Source organism: Heloderma suspectum, chromosome 6, assembly GCF_057233095.1.
Source record: "Heloderma suspectum isolate Gila_16-S chromosome 6, 16-S_ref, whole genome shotgun sequence".
Taxonomy (NCBI): domain Eukaryota; kingdom Metazoa; phylum Chordata; class Lepidosauria; order Squamata; family Helodermatidae; genus Heloderma; species Heloderma suspectum.
In genome coordinates, this window is record NC_139463.1 from 57,983,539 (window position 1) to 58,000,997 (window position 17,459).

The window sequence follows — 17,459 nt, forward strand, 5'->3', positions numbered from 1 at the left end:
ATGTGGGAGGACAACATTTTTTATATCTCTTTAAGTTGGCAGATTTTCTTGAAAAAAGGAAAATTTACCGGTGACTAGCACAAACACCACTGGACCTAACTGCTTGCGATGTTGCTGTGGTCATAGATGCGGAAGCCAAGGGTGAGGTTGGGTAGGAGAAGTGGGTCCACGTTGAGCTCCTTGATGGTGAATGCCAAGGCCAGGATTTGCTGGTAGTAGGGGTGGACGAAAGTCACTTACCTGTCCTCGAAGCTTGTTCACGGTGGGGGGGAGGTGCTTCGCTGCTTCCCCTGCGAAGTTCAGGCCAGGGGGGAGGCTTCCCTTTGCAGATCTAGCCGTGATAGGCTACATTAATCGTCACTTAGCCTATCACGGGGGTGTTTTTTTTTTTTATTGCAATGGCGGCGGCGGCAGCCGGTCAAAAGACTGGCTGCCGCTCCCGCCCCGGACGAAGACCCGCCGAACCGCCGGCCAGACCCGCCGCCGGGAGGGACATTCGGCAAAGGTAAGTCCCGTCCCGGGGGGGTGTGCGGGGGCGGGGGGGTGCAGAGAATTTCTCCCCAAAACTTGTTCGGGGGGCTGAACACATTGGCGCTTGGCCCCCCAAAGTTTCGGGGAGAAATTCTCCACCATCCCTAGCTGGTAGTACTTTTGCATCATCCTGAAATGATGCAAGTGACGTTGGGAGATGGGTGAGGATATCAACAGAACTGCTGAGAAGTGGAGGGTTAAAAATTCATCAGGCTTAACCTCTTTGAACTTCTAGATGAAAGACACCTCCATGAAGGATTCAAAGACAATTCAGATTGTTCAGTTGACACATGGAGACACAAAGTAATGCTAGGTGCATTGCACAGGAGCCCTGGTGGATCACAGACCTAATTCAGCAGATTTATAATTATTTATTAATTATCTATTTCCATTATTTCTGCTCCTCCTTTCAGGATGCAAATGCTTCCAAGGTGGCTTAGAGGATTAACAAATGACAAGCACCTGTAAGTAAATATGCAGAATACACCATGTCCACAGGGGTGGTCCCCTGTGGGTACAGAGGCATCCCTTAGGGGTTGCTGTTGAGGACCCGAGGGAAGGCCGGTATTGGCATTGGCTCTTCCCTGGGGGAATGCTTCAAAAGCTATGTTTTTCTGGGCCATAAGTTATGGTGTATGGATATGGTGTATTATGGTGTATACTAATACATATAGGGGTTGTTGTTTTTTCCTCTGACAGGTTCAGATGACATCATCAACCTGCTGTTCTTAAATAATGTCTCCATTCCTAGAAAAACATTGGAATGGTATTCAATATCATGTTCAAAAATCCTTCCTTCATTAACTGCCCTTCACTAAAATTACCCATTTCTGTGGCTAATTTTGTAAAGAACGTTGGGAGGCTTTGATTGGGGACCTCAACGGATGCTGTCATGATGAACGTAACTTTAAATATCATTGTTCAAAACATACCTGCCTTCATCCTCATTTTAATATCCTTTGGGTTTGCAAGAAATGGTGTTTGAAATTGCTACTGCACACCACTTGTCTTGTTGTGTGTCAAGAAAAATATGCAGTCAGCACTCCTCAAAATGCTTTGGTAAACAGATGGATATATAAGGGCCACTACACCTCATATTGTAAGTAGCAGCTGAGGGGTTTTGGGGGAGCAAGTAGGATTGGGACCACAGTGTACAGGAAGGGGCATGGCCCTTTTCTCCCACATCAGGGTGCTGATGAAAACCTGCTACCCTAAAACTGGAAGTTTGCACCAGAAGGGAATAGGGATGTACGAAAGGCACTTACCTTTCGCGGATTATGTTTATGGTTGGGGGGGAGGCGCTCTGTTCCTCCCCCCCCCCGGAATCCTGGCCGGCTGGCTGTGCTTCGCAGGGATTCTGTGGAGCCGCTGGCATCCGGCCGCTGGCTAGCAGGGATGCAAATGGTGGCGGCCATAGCCGCCATCATTTGCATCCCTGCAGTCAGCCGTGATAGGCTACGTAAATGTTTATGTAGCCTATCACGGCTGACTTAAAAAACCAACAACAACAACGCGTGTACGTGTCTGCTACGCTATTTGCGTTCCCCTTATTTTCGCCGTCCTAGTCTACGTAAATGTTTACGTAGACTAAGACGTGCCAAAATAAGGAATACAAATGGCGGTGGCCATGGCCGCTGCCATTTGCGTACACGTTTTTTTTTTTGAAGTCAGCCGTGATAGGCTACGTAAACATTTACGTAGCCTATCACGTTTTTTTTTTAAACCTAGCCGTGATAGGCTATGTAAATCTTTACGTAGCCTATCATTTTTTTTTTTAAAAAAAACTGGAAATGGTGGCGGCAGCAGCCGGTCAGAAGACCAGCTGCCGCAGCCGCTGCCACCGAACCGCCGCCGGAGCTGCCGCCGCCAGGAAGATCCGCCCAAGGTAAGTCTCGTCCCGGGGGGTGGCGGGTTGGTTGCAGGCTGTTCCGCCACCGATTTTGGGGGGCCGAATGCACTGGCATTCGGCCTCCCCGAGATCCGTGGCGGAATTTTCGTACATCCCTAGAAGGGAAGCTCCCACAGACACCAAAGGAAACTTTTATTGCACAGCAAAAAACAACTATCAGGGCTTCTAATCTAGACCAGGCAAAGGATGAAATAATAACCCTGCTCCCCCTGTCATGGTCCTGCTACACCATCACCATGGTTGCTGTTCATTTGCAACAATACTGTATAAGGGCATAACAGCTAGTCGTGTGATGGTCCCATCTAGATTGATGCTTAAACCAGAGGTTGTTTAATCCTAAAATTCCTCAATAGCAGAGAGGATGAGTGATAGTAAGAGGAGCTGAGATCTGGCAAGGTCCCCATCCAATCAATGCAAAATTATTTATGAATTCAGTATACCTATTCACTTAATACATGATGAAACAGATGAAGAGAAGTGTCCACAGACTTTCAAGAAATAATGTACAGTTGTGCGATTTGTCTAATGGCTATATTGCTTCTTTCATCTAATACTTTTGACTAATTATTGCCATCTCAAGACTTCCAATACACACATGAGAGGACTACACAAGATGTCCCTCTCTAGATTTTTTAGAACTCCTTAGCCTAAAGTAAATACACCAGGCAAAAAAAGAAAAAAAGAAACATAATAATGGATTTGATTGGTTGGTTTTATCTTAAAATAAAACAGACAGAATCACATTCACTTATAATTGACTGGCTGGAATATGAATTATGAAGGAATTCTCCAAAACATAAGATTCACAGATTATTTTTTCCTGATTAGGTGATCTCTGCAATTGAGAGCGGGTCTCAGCACAATAATGTAGCATTTGGGGAGAAAGATGCAACTGAGGAGACCAGCTCCGGAGGCCAAGATGGAGAAGATCTCCACAGCCACCATGGACTTCCCCTTGGTGCTCATGTAGGTGGGCACAAAGGAGACCCAAACACTGCAAAACACCAGCATGCTGAAAGTGATAAACTTGGCTTCATTAAAGCTGTCAGGTAATTTCCTTGCAAGGAAAGCCACCATGAAGCTAATGAAGGACAGGAAAGCCATGTAGCCCAAGACAATGTAAAACATCGTGACTGAGCCTTCATTACATTTCAGTATGATCTCTCCAGCCAGGGAATGGAAATCCACATTTGGAAATGGGGGAGAGGTCACTAGCCAGACAGCACAGATTACACCTTGGATGAGGGGACAGGCCAGGACAATGCAGTTTGACAATTGTCTTCCCAAAAGTTTTCTTGCCATGTTTCCTGGTTTGGTTGCCATGAAGGCCAGAATCACCATGATGGTTTTTGCCAGAACAGCAGAAACAGCAACAGAGAAGATGATGCCAAAAGCAGGTTGTCCGAGAAGACAGGTGACAATTGTGGGTTGACCAATGAACAGGAAGGAGCAGAGGAAGCAGAGCAGGAGGGAGATGAGGAGGATGTAAGTGAGGTTTTGGTTGTTTGCTTTTACAATTGGTGTGTCACCGTGTCTAATGAAGATTGTCAGCACTACAGATGTGATCAGAAAGAGGAAAAGAGCTAGAGAAACTAAAAGAAAGCCCAGTGTCTCTTGATAGGAAAGGAAGTGGATCTTCTTGGGAATGCACTGGTCTTGGTTCCTATTTGGATGTTGATCTTCTGGGCAGGATTCACAGTGATCTGCATCTGGAAGAATCAAAAGCGACTGAAGTTTCTCAAACATGGCATAGATGTTCTTTATATGGGGACAGTTCAGCTAACAAAGGAGATGGAAATATCCATTCCTAGCTTACTATACACCTTAGGGTACAACTCCCCTTTTATTATTTTCTCTTTAAGCTTCAGCACCAAATGTCATAAAATCAGAAAAGGTACAAAATGCCTTTTTTTCACCTCCATATGATTCCCCCCCCCCCATAGCAGCCTCATGTTCCATATTCTGCAAGGAAGAAAAACCCAAATGATATAACTAGAAATTAAAAACTGGTAACTGTATGAGTGTAACCATTGTCTGATGCTTGCAACACATTCTGAATGGACAAACAAATGATTAATAACTATCTGTCATTTTGTTTAGATGATGGACTGTTCTCTAAGGAGTTGTTTGGTGTAGAGGATGGGAATAGGTGACAAAAATCACTAGAGTGAAAAAGGGCTACAGATTCTGTACTTGCAAGTATTAATAATGTACTGAGAGTCGTTTTATTTTTTAAACAGAAGATGCCTTCAGAAAAGTGTGAGTATTTTACAAAGCAGTTAAGTGCAAAGCTAAGCAATCCACAATGGCATTTTATGGAGAAATTTTTCATAGGTTAAATGGCCGACTCTTCTCCTTGTCTATGATCATCCCCTTGGTCCCACTCCACTCTGAGCCCATTAGGCTCTGTCCTTTTTTATAGCTTTCAACATCTGAGCTACCTATCCAGTTAGAAAATCTCCCTTCGGGACAACGGTCACATCTGTAGCAGCAAATGAGCTTCCCCTCTGGAACTTTTCTCCAGTGCCCTGGAGAGCACCTCTCCACACACCTCGCAAAGGGTTGCTTCTAAATGGAAAGAGAGAAATAGTTGAGGTTTTACATGTGATGGCTATTGCACTAAAAAGGACTTGGAATTCATCAACAGAGTTTCCCATTACAGGACGTGTAGGATCACCAATTTTGAGAGGCCAAATCCTTTCTTGATGTTGGCAGGTTACTTAGAACCATCAGACTAGATGCTTATATAAAATATATTCTCAGACACAAGCAAGAGCATTGGAAGCTGCCTTTTACCGAGCCAGATCCTTGGGCAACCTAGCCCAGTATTGTCTGCACGTACTGGCAGCAGCTCTCTAGGGTTTCACGAAGGGGACTTTTTGCTGCCCTACCTAGAGATGCTGTGGACTGCAAATACTGCATGCAAAGACTACTTTTTCTCATTGATCAGCGTTCCCTCCCTGGACTGAATAGGCCTTTGGGCTCATCTAGAAAGACGTGTTCCATTCACAAGAGATAGAACTGCAATGTTCTTTAATTCTCCAGTGACATTCACTTCAACCCCACCTCTGTAGCCCACGCAGTAGCATCAGACTGAATAGTGAAGTCTTGGCCTGGGGGCGCTTCTGGGTCCGTATGTCCAACTTTCATGTGAGCAAAAGATATATTCGGGAAGAAAATCCAGTTCACAATGTCATATCTCTCCCACTTTTTATAGAAAGAGACTTCATCTCCAGCACTGTTGTTAAAATGAACGTTCCTCAAAGCAGCAAGGATCTGTAATGGAAGAGACACTTAGAAATGGGTTAATTGTTAAAGAGTTCTGGTGTCTTCTAACATACTGTAATGGCTGTCAAGTAAGGAGAATTTCTTTTTTTCTGAACTCCCTTTTTTAATACTTCAGATGTGTCTTCACTGGGAACTAACTGCTCTCATATGCTTGCACATATGTCTTTGTGGCTGGTGTCTACTTGCTCCAGCAGACCTTCATATCTTTGACTGGGAGCAGGAGAGAGTCTGCTTGGAGCAGGAAATAGACCGACATGGGGGTCTTCAGCTAGATGGCAAGAAGGACAAATCAAATCAAATTGTATTTGCACCAAGCCAATGGCCGCTGCGATTTGTAGCAATGTTCATACAAAGATGTATAATGAAACAGAAAACAAAAGTAATACTGTCCAATACCCATAAAAAGCTATTTTTGAAAAATTTACTAAGCAAATAAAACATTAAACACAGTTAAAACTAACATTATACAATTTAAATATCGAGATGTCTTCCTGCTCCCACTGTGATAACAATTACTAGAAATGTTGCTGTTTCTGCTGTAACCAACCTATCGTGGTCCTCAAGAAGGAGGTTCACGTAATGATCAGCTGGGCATCCTGGATAGGGCAGTAATAAGGGGGTAATTAACTCTTCACAGGCATTTCTATACAAAGAGCAAAATAACAGCACATCGGCTACGGTTTCGATACTTCCATCTCCGCAGACACATTCCCGATTTTGAAATGGGATTCTCTAATAGCGGCCTTCGAGGACTGCAGAGGGAAGCACATTAAAACGTGCACATTAAAAAGCTTTTCTGTGTTTAGGGTAGGATAGCTGCTGTAAGTATGGCAAGGGCTTGTGGGTAAAACAAGGTGAGGACTGTCTAAGGTAAGGGCGTGGCAAGAAGGAAGATGTGGCAGTGGGGGCGGCCTGCTTTCGCTTTGGCAGCTTGGTGAGGGGAGACGAATACTGCTGTATACACTAGAACTTATGTTTGGGGCTACAACTAAGTGTTTGGGATTTGCTTGGTTCCTCCCTTCTCAATATCCACAATGAATTTTAAATACGTAATTATCACAGAAGCGCTGTAAGTCTCCACTACTTTTTAATCACTTACCCAGGGTGACCCTTTTCTTCCAGGATCAGAGCACTGATAAAACACCAAGGCACTTCTGTAAGGTGGCCAAATCTGAAGGAAGATGTTACCTGCCATGGCTGGATATTCAGAAGCCTCTTGCCTGCCCCCATCATTCTATGTTTGGATCCAGATGAGGACACAGCTTGTAGCGTATGTGCCAAGGAATAGACAGCATTGTAGATGCTGTAGCTGTGTCTGGACATGGTGATTTCAAACTTGTGGCCCGTCAGGTCCTGTACCTCCTCCTTCCCAGTACAGTTTCTCCATCCCATTGGAGACGTTTGGCCTGATTTCAGAAAGTGACACACAAATGCCCATTCCCACCACTTATTGAGAAAGGGATCTCCTTGTGGCTGGAGTGGATCTAAAGCCCAGAGAAAATGCTTAAATCCTGGCACATCCCTTCTCTGGACCCTGAAGTGCAACGCACCATGGAAGAGTTTGGCCATTTCTAAATTTAGTCCCTTAGCAGCACTTTCCCAATGGGATGTCAGGATCCAAACCTTCCTAAATGGGATCATGGTCTTTTCTTCATTAGCATCCAAGAAGACAGTTAATATGTTCATAACACTGGTGTCCCCAAAGACAATAATCACTTCGGGTTCAAACCAAAAACTAGGAATAGAGCCAGCTAGTGCTTGATGTATTAGGAGATGATTTGTTAGCTTGAACATGTCAGTGAAGGCCACACAGATGTCATTCTGCTTGAGCATTGGTTTCAGTGTCTGGATGAACCTTTCCCCTCTCTCATCAGCTGAGGCAATCAGCCCAATCCAGTTCCAGTGGAAATGTAGGAGCAGCCATACCAAGGCCATATATTGAGTAGTGTCATCAGCATCAATCCGGTAGAATGAAATAAATTCTGTTTCCTCTCGTTGAACATGGTTGAACAAGCCATAACCAAGCTGAAGGAAGGAATTTCGTGTTAGCCTGTTGCAGAGAAGTTTTGCGGCAGTTTAAAGATTGACACAGTTTGAATGGCATAATTTTCCATGGACTACCACAGCCGACTTCAGATGCATGATGTGCTATCCAGAAGGAAGACAGCTATTTAAAATGTCTCTAAATATAAAATAAAGCTCTATGATATCATTGAGGTTCCTCACTAGTGTGGATTTCACCCCAAAAATCAGGGCTGCCGTGGAGATAACCCTGACACAGCTTCTAGCCATTGTCAGGAACAGGCCCTTGTGTCAAAACTGAAGAAATGTGACTCTTTGTAAGCATACTGGGGATTCAGGGCTCTTCTCCAAATATGACAGTGTGGTCAAATCAGTTTCACTGTGCGTCAAAATCCCTTAGAACACACACCATTGAAGATGTGACATGATACTAGTAGATCATAATAAGAAACCCCTTAAGTTCCTCCACTGCAAATACTTTTTGTTTTAATCCTAAGCTGTGTGGTTGAAACATAAGCTCTTTCATAAGGGAATGTGCCCCAGTTAGGGATGTCAGAGAATTCTGCCATGGATCTCGGTGAGGCCAAATGCCAGTGCATTTGGCCCCCCGAAATCTGAGGCGGAATGAAGCCCCCCGCCCCCCACCCCACGAAAGGCATGCGAAATGGAGTACTTGCCTGGCGCTGTTCACACTGCTTTGCAAATGGCGGACGTGTCCGCGGCCGCCATTCGCTTCTTCATTATAGCCGTGATAGGCTATGTAAGTATTTACGTAGCCTATCACGGCAAAAAAACAAACCAACAGCGAACACAAATGGCGGCGGTTACGGCAGCTGCCATTTGCTTTCCCTCTTTTTTTTTGCCATTTTAGCTTACGTAAATATTTACGTAGGCTAAAACAGCAAAAAAAAAGAACGCAGATGATGGCCGCTGTAGCCGCCGCCAGTTGCGTTTGCGTTTTTTTGTTGTTGCTGTGATAGGCTATGTAAATATTTACGTAGCCTATCACGGCAAAATACAGGGATGCAAATGGCGGTGGCTACAGCAGCCGCCATTTGCATCCTTGCAGGCTGCCCAGTGGCCGGATGTCCGGCTGCAGGCGGCCCCGGCCGGTGGCTCCACGGAATCTCTGCAGAGCGAAGCCGGCCGGAGAGAATTTCAGGGGGAGGGACGGAGCGCCTCCCCCCCACCATTTTTGTGAACTGCCCAGAGAGCTTCGGCTATTGGGCAGTATAGAAATAAATGAATGAATGAATGAATGAATGAATGAATGTCACCCTTCAAAAAGGTAAGTGACTTTCGTACATCCCTAGCCCCGATACATGGAACACTGACCAATTTTATATTGTAGTGGGGTTTGGTTTCCCGCAATCACCAGAGGGGTAGCTCTGTTAACTGATTGTAGGGATGTGAGAACTCCCCACTATTCGCTTCTCCTCCCCTTCATCGAAGCATGCAAGCGATCGGCGTTCGCTGTCAATCGTCCCTCGAACCGTTTGCGGCTTCGCTGGGTTTTGTTTTTTTATTCGGTCACCTGTACGCGCAAAAGGGGGCACATTCGCACACAAAGCCTGGAATTTGCCCACTTTTACATCCCTCAAATGTGCACTTTCAACTACATCTGCGCAACATTTCGATTCAGTGTTGCTCAATCGTCCGTTCGCCATTGCATTGCAATGATTTTAGGGAGGAGGGAACATGAGGAGTGTTGAGTTGTTCCTGCCATCCATGTGCTTTAGCCTGCCCTTCTGAAATGGCCACCACCACCACCCCCATCCTCCAAGCAAAAAGAAGAAGCTGGCAGGGTCCCGTGTCAACAATGATCTTTCCATGTAGTGAATGAATCCGACCCTTGTTCCTTCTGTAAGCCATTGGCATGATGACTCATTCCATTCACCAAAGTTACACTTTTGTGCTTACAAAAGCACACAGTAAAATAAGCTGGGGTACTTTCAAATTGTTATGCAGAAATTTAGGACGATGGACCATTCAATGATACATTCAGGAAGAAGGTGCTTGCAGTGCTCTTATCTTTCTCTATTCCCGTCTCCCCAGCCCCCACAACACCTGGCTGGTCCTCCTGGATCTCTCTGTGGCTACATTTGCTAAGAAGGCAACTTATTTGACTGGGCTATGGGGCAAACCTCTGGTAAATCAGGGATAGTTGGAGGGAGCTCAGAGAGGAAAAAGCAGTGGGGTGGGGTTGGACAAGAAAAAACAAGGTTTTGACCAGAACGTTTGCATCATGATTTTGCCAACCCACGCCCCACAACACTGTCCTGGATCTCTCTGTGGCTGTAGGTCACTGGTGTGTGGAACTGTTCACAGAGCAGACGATTGCTGAAAGCTGGGGGGGGGGGCTGGTGAACAGGATTACCATAGTACCCAAAGCTTCAAGGAAATCTTTCGAATAGAATGGAGCAGAGTCGGGCGAGGGAGAGTTCGTGAACTCCAGTTCTTTAAGGTGTTGCAAGACTCTTTGTTATTTCTCCCAATGCAAAGCCTTTTCTTACATAATTGGCCCATTGCTGGTTGTGAATAGTCATGCAATAGCCACCTGAGATTCCTGGCGACTACTAGGAGTGCTCGAAAGTCACTTACCTCGTCTCGCAGCTTGCTTCGCGGTGGGGGGGAGGCGCTTCGCTTCTCCCCCCGAAATTCCGGCCGGGGGGGGAGGCGCCTCGCCTTGCCCGGCCGAAATTCAGGCCGGGGGGGAGGTGCCTCGCCTCGCCCGGCCGAAATTCAGGCCGGGGGGGAGGCGCCTCGCCCGGCCGTGAAATAAAAAGTTAAAAACAAAACAAAAATGCCCCCGTGATAGGCTACGTGACGATTTACGTAGCCTATCACAGCTAGATCTGCAAAGTCAGCCGTGATAGGCTACGTTAATCATCACGTAGCCTATCACGGGTGACTTAAAAAAAAAAAACGCGTACGCAAATGTATGCAAACGCGTACATAAATCTTTATGTAGACTATGGCAAAAATAAGGGCAACGCAAATAGCGTTGCCCTTATTTTTGCCGTAGTCTACGTAATCTTTACGTAGACTACAGTGACCAAATAAGGAACGGGAATGGCGGCTCCCTATGGGGGCCGCCATTAGCGTACGCGCTTTTTTTTTTTTTTAAAGTCACCCGTGATAGGCTACGTGACGATTGACATAGCCTATCATGGCTGACTTTGCAAATCTAGCCGTGATAGGCTACGTTAATCGTCATGTAGCCTATCACGGGGGTGTTTTTTTTTTTTTTACTTTTCTTGGAATGGCGGCAGTGGCAGCCAGTCGATAGACCGGCTGCCGCCCCCGCCCCTGTCGAAGCCCTGCCGAACCGCCGCTGCGACCCGCCACCGGGAGCGACATTCGGGAAAGGTAAGTCCCATCACGGGGGGGGGGGTGCGGGGGGGTGCAGAGAATTTCTCCCCGAAACTACTTCGGGGGGCCGAATACGTTGGCACTCGGCCCCCTGAAGTTTCGGTGCGAAATTCTCTGACACCCCTAGCTACTACCAAAGGTTTTGCAGGGCAGGCTATCCATGGTCAGAAGGCCCATGACTCCTGATACCCGGAATCAAAGCAACACACCCACTGCATGGGAAAATCTGTTTTCAAAGACTGGCCTGTCCATCTCACAGTTCCTGAGTTCCGCAGATCCCCCATGTCTGTACCCACATGAATCCCCTTACCTGTGGTATCTTGAAGATGCCCATTAAGGATGCAATCTCTCTTGAGGATTTGGAGTCAAGACCCCCAATAACAGAGAGCAGTTTATACTTCCTGTCACATTTATAATTAGGGAACATTTGCCCCCGTGTGGAGAGGAGACACAGACTGTTAAAGTAGATGGATCTTGCAATGTTGCTGTGGTCATAGATGTGAAAGCCAAGGGTGTGGTTGGGTAGGAGAATTGGATCCTTGTTGATCTCCTTGATGGCGAATGCCAAGGCCAGGACTTGCTGGTAGTGCTTGAATATCATCCTGCAATGATGGGAGTGACATTGGGAGGTGAGTGAAGATCCCAATGGAACTGACAAGAACGGTTACATAGTCTATATGGTTCAACCCTCCTTGAAGAGAGAAAAAAACCTTCTAGACCAAAGCCACCTGCACCAAGGATTCACAGACACACTCAGATTGTGCTGTTGACACACAGAGACACAAAGTCTTGATAGATGCATTTCAGAGGAACATTGGAAAAGCCTTGCTGGATCTTATTCAGCACATTTATAATTTATTTGAAAATATTTATGCTCCACCTTTCAGGATGCAAATCCTTCCAAGGCAGCATACAGGTAGGACTGCAAAAGAGATAAGACAAGATCTGCAATGACATCTCATCAAGAACATACGATATGCAAGGGACCTTACAGAATTACACTTTATCAATATATTCGATGAAATAAATACTTTTATAGGAGGGTATAAACATGAATTTAACAAATAGGGCCCAACTGATAATGCACACCAAATTACAGAGGAAGTAAATGTTTCCAGTGCATATATACCATATCACACATATCAATCAATTCCAATGCATATACATCGTATCAGACATAACAGTATCATAACAAACATATCAGTCAAATGGAAGCCTGGTGTATTACCATTTCAACTAAGTGTCAGGATTGGGCCCAGCCTCCCTGCTGAGTCTGAAGATTCCAATTCAGATTCATAGGCAGGGCTAGGAGAAGAAAAGCTGGGACGGGGGCAAGGGAGGAAATTCCCCAAGACTCTTCAAGGGCCAGCGAAGACCCTTCCCAAGGGCATATCAGTCAAGAAGCTCAGGTACAGATACTTCCTCCCCAACCCCACCCCCACCCCGTGGAGAAGCAGCTTCTTTCAGAGGGGTATGAAGGGCACAAATTGGGAGATGCAAGGGTCTGCCATCAATCCAAGAGGGCGGATCTTATGAGAGGATGGAGGTGCTCTGCCAGGCTGGTCACCCACTGGAGGCAAGGGAGGGAGGATCCACCCTGAAGGAGGGGCTCAGAACACCATTCAGGTACTGTGTAGTAGCCTATAGTTAGTTGAGGGGCAACTCTCTTCCCTACTGACGTTTCTCTATCGGAGGACTCAGCTTAGCCAATTAGACCCTGAGGGCAGCCTGTAGTCTTTGAGATGGGTGACTCCTTCCCACTCCTTTTGGCTAGCTCGCTTCTCTTCTTCGAACAAGTGTGTGTTACTCACTTGACCAGGAGAGAAAACTGTGGCTATATGGACAGACCCCACTCAGCAACAGATGTATGAGTCCCAGCAGAGTCTTTGGGTTGCAAGAATTAATTTATACACGATGGGTGGTGGTCCCTGAAACACCTCTCAAGCCAAGCAACACCAACTGGTACCACAAAATATACATTTATTGCTCAAACAGAATGAGGGAATCACAAAACTTCGTAATGATGAAATAAGCAAAACACATTATGACATGCAATGCAATTAGGAAGATTAGAAGCATAATAGAAATTGTGGCACGCATATTTCTCAGTAAAATTAAAGTTCCGTTCCTCTCTCAACCAACACAGCAGTCATCGATAAGATGTTGTAGTTATCTATCTGGCAAGCATGGTCTGCAGATATTAGGTAGCCATATTTGGTAGGCTTCTCATTCTCCCAGGATCTCTCTGGGCAATCAGATCAAACTTGCTTTTTATACCTCTTTATGTTGATGACCACATTCTAAGCTTCAGACCTGGCCATACCATTACTCAGGGGCGTAGCTAGCTTCTTAAAAGATCCTGAGCACAGGCCCATAACACAAATTTGCATCTCTCTCTCTCTCTCTCTCTCTCTCTCCGAGTCTAAGAACACCTCTAATATCTCTCTGTGTCTATGAGTGTGTGTGTACTTGTGTATGTGTGTGTAGGTTACATACATACTGAAGTGTGCACTGACCCCCTACCCCACTTCAACTCAGACCCCAATTCAGCATTTTGGAAAACATCCCGCTTCTGCTTGGGCCAATTTATAGTCGGACATCTTCAGCTCAGCACCAACCCTGAGTCAAGGTTTGGAAAAATGAGTCTTTATGCTTCCTGTTGACCATGGGAAATTAAAACAAACAAACAAACCTGTAGCTTTTTTCTCTTGGTCAGAACTGGATGATAATGTCGGGCATAGTAGCCCCTAGAAGGGGATTACACCTGCCCAATCTCAGAAAAATAGGTACAGAGTTTATATTTTGATTTCCTTTTAAAGGAAAGTGCCAGTAATATTTTTATTCCTTGGAAGAATTGGATAAATATTTCAGGATTCACTGCCCCATCAGAGGGGATCATGACTGCCAAATTTCTAAATGATAGCCACAAGGGATTTTGTGAGAGGGTGGCCTTGAAATTTTGAGGTCTTCAAAAGAGGACATACTTATCTCCCTATGTTCCTTGTGGACCATGGTTCTGAAAATGACAGACAGCCAAGAATTGTCCCTAAGTAAAAAGCCAGCCAAGTTTCAGAAGTATAGGTGCAGCAATTCATGTGGACAGGGAGTTCTCCAGTTTGGGAGAGGAAGTAATTTTCTTTCCCTTCCCTTCCCCTCTTCCCCAATAGGTTTTAAGTAAGTCTGTACGAAAATACACAGGTCATTAGAGGCGTCCCGCAGTCAAGAAACCTGCAAAGTTCCTGAAGGATCTACATTCATGGAAATTTAGAATTACGAGAATTGATTTACATTTCACCAATGTTAGCAGCAAGGGAACATGGGTGGGAAGGTGCTGTTGCACTCATGTCATGCTTGTGGGTTTCCCATGGGCATTTGGTTGGCCACTGTGTGAACAGAATGCTGGACTAGATGGACCTTGGTCTGACGCAAAACATCTCTTCTTATTTTCTTAAATAGAGAGTGCCTCTCAGCATATGCAGAATGCCTTTCTGTCACCATGGAGCACTTACATTCTCCCCCTACCAATTCTATTCCCCTCCATGCAACCAATCCTCCTTATCCTACCATCCTGCAGTAACTCTTCCTAAAAAGAGATGTTTTGTTTTGTGCAACTATCCCCTACCTCCTCCTTGTTATGCACAAGCTCTCATTGTATCTACCTCCCCATAACTTCATTTGAGCCAAGACTTCAGCAGGATTCAGCCAATGAGTCTGTTTTCAAAAATAGGGCTACATTATGGACTAACTCTGAGCATGTACTGAGTGCCTTTCCCTCACCACTGAAGTAAAAAAAATTCATTGCAAGCAAGCTCTCAACAGTGGTTCATGTAAAAACAAAAAATAAAAAAAATAAAAAACCAAACACAAATGACAAAACATTCACAGGACTGAGCTGAAAGCTGTATTAAGCCTGCAGTACCATGCTCACAACTCAGGGCTTACTTCTGAGTAAACATGCAGAACATCAGGGTGCAAACCTCCCTGCAAAATAACCTGTGCTGGAATCCTATGCACACTTTCCTGAGGGTAAGCCTCATGAAACATAATGGGGCTTCTGAGTAAGGCCTCCATGTAAAAAGCAAACCCCAAACTCCTATTTTATTAAAACATTCTGTTCATAGGAACATAGGAAGCTGCCTTATATTGAGGCAGACCCTGGGTTCATCTAGCCCAGAATTTTTGACAATGACTGGCAGCAGCGGCTCTCCAGAGTTTCAGGCAGGATTCTTTCCTAGCCCTACTTGGAGATGCTGGGGATTGAACCTGGGACCTCTTGCATGCCAGGCATGTGCTCTACCACTGAGCTACAGCCCTTCCTATTGCTGGACAATGACAGCTGGCAAACAAAACACACCCAGGTTTGTTTCTCTGCAACCATGTGAACCCACTTTTCTTAAAGACTTCTGTGAGGAGAAGGAGAAAAACCAACCCTCTTGTCTGTTTCTATAAAGTCAAATACAGTTCAGAACTTCTCTTGCCCACCAAAGAGAATTCTCTTTAAGAATTCCCCAAGATATACTCTGGGTGGAATAAAGAAGAAAAAGAAAGAACAGGATAGGGGAAGGAAGAAGAGCAGAAGAATGGTGATTGGAAATGAGCTTGGGGGTGGGGGTAGAGAGAATTCCCTCAGCCAAGTGGCTCCTTTAAGAGAGGTGGTACTTCAGAGGAATTTAGGAGGCTGTGGAGGGTTTGTAAGGATTGTGCATACTTAAATTAACTTCATGTGGTGAGGTGGCTGAGGGCTTTTTCTAGGTTTTTTAAAACTGTGGAACTTATTTAAAAGCCTCAGCAGTTCCTCAATCATGACACCACATAGTCCTAACCCTCCTTTTGGAATAACAGCTATTTAGGAGAAATTAAAGTGTCGAGGGAGAAAGAAGTTGGTGGAGGCTGATTGGATCCTTTGCTGTATTGAAGCTACTACACTTCTGCAGAAGCTAAAGGTTCCACTTTGGGGCAGTATGTTCAGTTGCTGTGTGAAATACCAGTATTTCACATGGCGCACTTTCTTCTCTTTGTTCTCCCTCTTCAAAATGTCACTGCAAGCAAGCTCCCAATAGTGGGCATGTAAGAGCAGAAAAGGAGGGGGAGAGAGGTTCTTTGCACCTCAAAAGAACAAAAACAAACAAACCCTATACCAGAGATTAGGGATAGTGACCTCTGAATGGTCACCTTAAACACCTTCTGATTAGGATCTCTAATCCCCTGTGTGGCTTGACAGGTTTCTTTACTTTTTGTTTTAGTCTTTGAGAACAGGAAATTTATGCATGGCTAGCACAAAAGCCACTGGACCTAACTGCCTGAAATTTGGCAGGTTCAATCAACTCTTTGGGGGCTGTCAGGTCCCCAAATTCCATGCACTTATGTGGAAGAACAGAACAATTATAGCTCTTGGCTTTGACAGGTTTTCTAGAAAATTGCACAAGCTACCTTTGACTAGCACAAAAACCACTGGACCTAACTGCCTGAAATTAGGCAAGTTTAATAAGATACATTGGGGCTACCACGTCTCCCAATGTCATGTATTTATCATACAAGATCAAAAAGTTATGTCCGTTTCCGTTTTCCAACGTTAAAAAAAGGCAATTAGGACAGCTCAGAAGATCCAGGGCACAGCTCAAATGATCCGGGTCCTGTGCCCAGGTGGGCCTTCTGTAACAACGCCCCTGCCATGACTCCCATTTCTCTCAGCGTAGCTAGGCTTGCCATGGACACCAGCAACTCCTAGATGAAGCTATCCCTGCTAAGCTAAGCAGCTTCCTGGTTCCTGTACTTGACCGACCCATTTCTGGCAATCTCTCTTCATTTCCAAGAATGCTTTCTATCACCACAGTTCTCTCACAGCACAGACAGAACCAATCACATCTGTTACTGATCACTTACAGTGTACACAGATAATTAGAAATAGCACTCCCATGAAATACAATGAATGCTGATCAACAGTACATGTCACATTCATACTCTGTAACACTTTTACCAACTCTAATGGTCTGAAGAGCGACTTTTAGCTCAATAAAAGACTGTGGATTGCAGGTCGAGTCTCTGACTGTTTTTATTGCTCAGCAGGAGGGCCTGGAAACTGGACGCTTAGAATAGTTACCCTCGGGAGCTGTATCGGCCGCTCTTTTAAGTATATAACAAAACATGAAAACTCATACCATAATAATTGTTTTCCAGTTAGTGAGGAATGGCCATAGTTCAGTAACAGAGCACGTCCTTTGAATGCACCTGGTCCCAGGACCAATCCTTGGCATATCTAGGCAACCCTGGAGAGGAAGACCCTGGGAGAGTTAGACACACCTTGGAGAGTTGCTGCTAGATACTGAGCTGCGGAGGC

The 17,459-nt window shown here is 45.2% G+C and overlaps 1 protein-coding gene across 1 annotated transcript; it reads right to left on the reverse strand.

Annotated features, from left to right (window-relative positions):
- Nucleotides 1–3,250: 3,250 nt before the first annotated feature.
- On the reverse strand, nt 3,251–7,522 carry LOC146340938 (vomeronasal type-2 receptor 26-like). Its single transcript, XM_084807277.1, has 5 exons — nt 6,917–7,522; nt 6,418–6,480; nt 5,925–5,996; nt 5,507–5,716; nt 3,251–4,198 (listed from the first exon to the last, which is right to left on the reverse strand). The coding sequence occupies exons 1-5, from the start codon at nt 7,520–7,522 to the stop codon at nt 3,251–3,253; spliced, it is 1,899 nt and encodes a 632-aa protein (XP_084663403.1).
- Nucleotides 7,523–17,459: the final 9,937 nt, after the last annotated feature.

What these genes read in the sequence shown, in the direction of transcription:
- LOC146340938 (XM_084807277.1), bottom strand. Translation starts at nt 7,522, where the DNA reads ATGTTCAAGCTAACAAATCATCTCCTAATACATCAAGCACTAGCTGGC. An exon ending in TGAATATCCAGCCATGGCAG is followed by an intron (nt 6,481 to 6,916) that starts GTAACATCTTCC and finishes TTCCCTCTGCAG; the next exon opens with TCCTCGAAGGCCGCTATTAG. An exon ending in ATGTGTCTGCGGAGATGGAA is followed by an intron (nt 5,997 to 6,417) that starts GTATCGAAACCG and finishes CTTGCCATCTAG; the next exon opens with CTGAAGACCCCCATGTCGGT.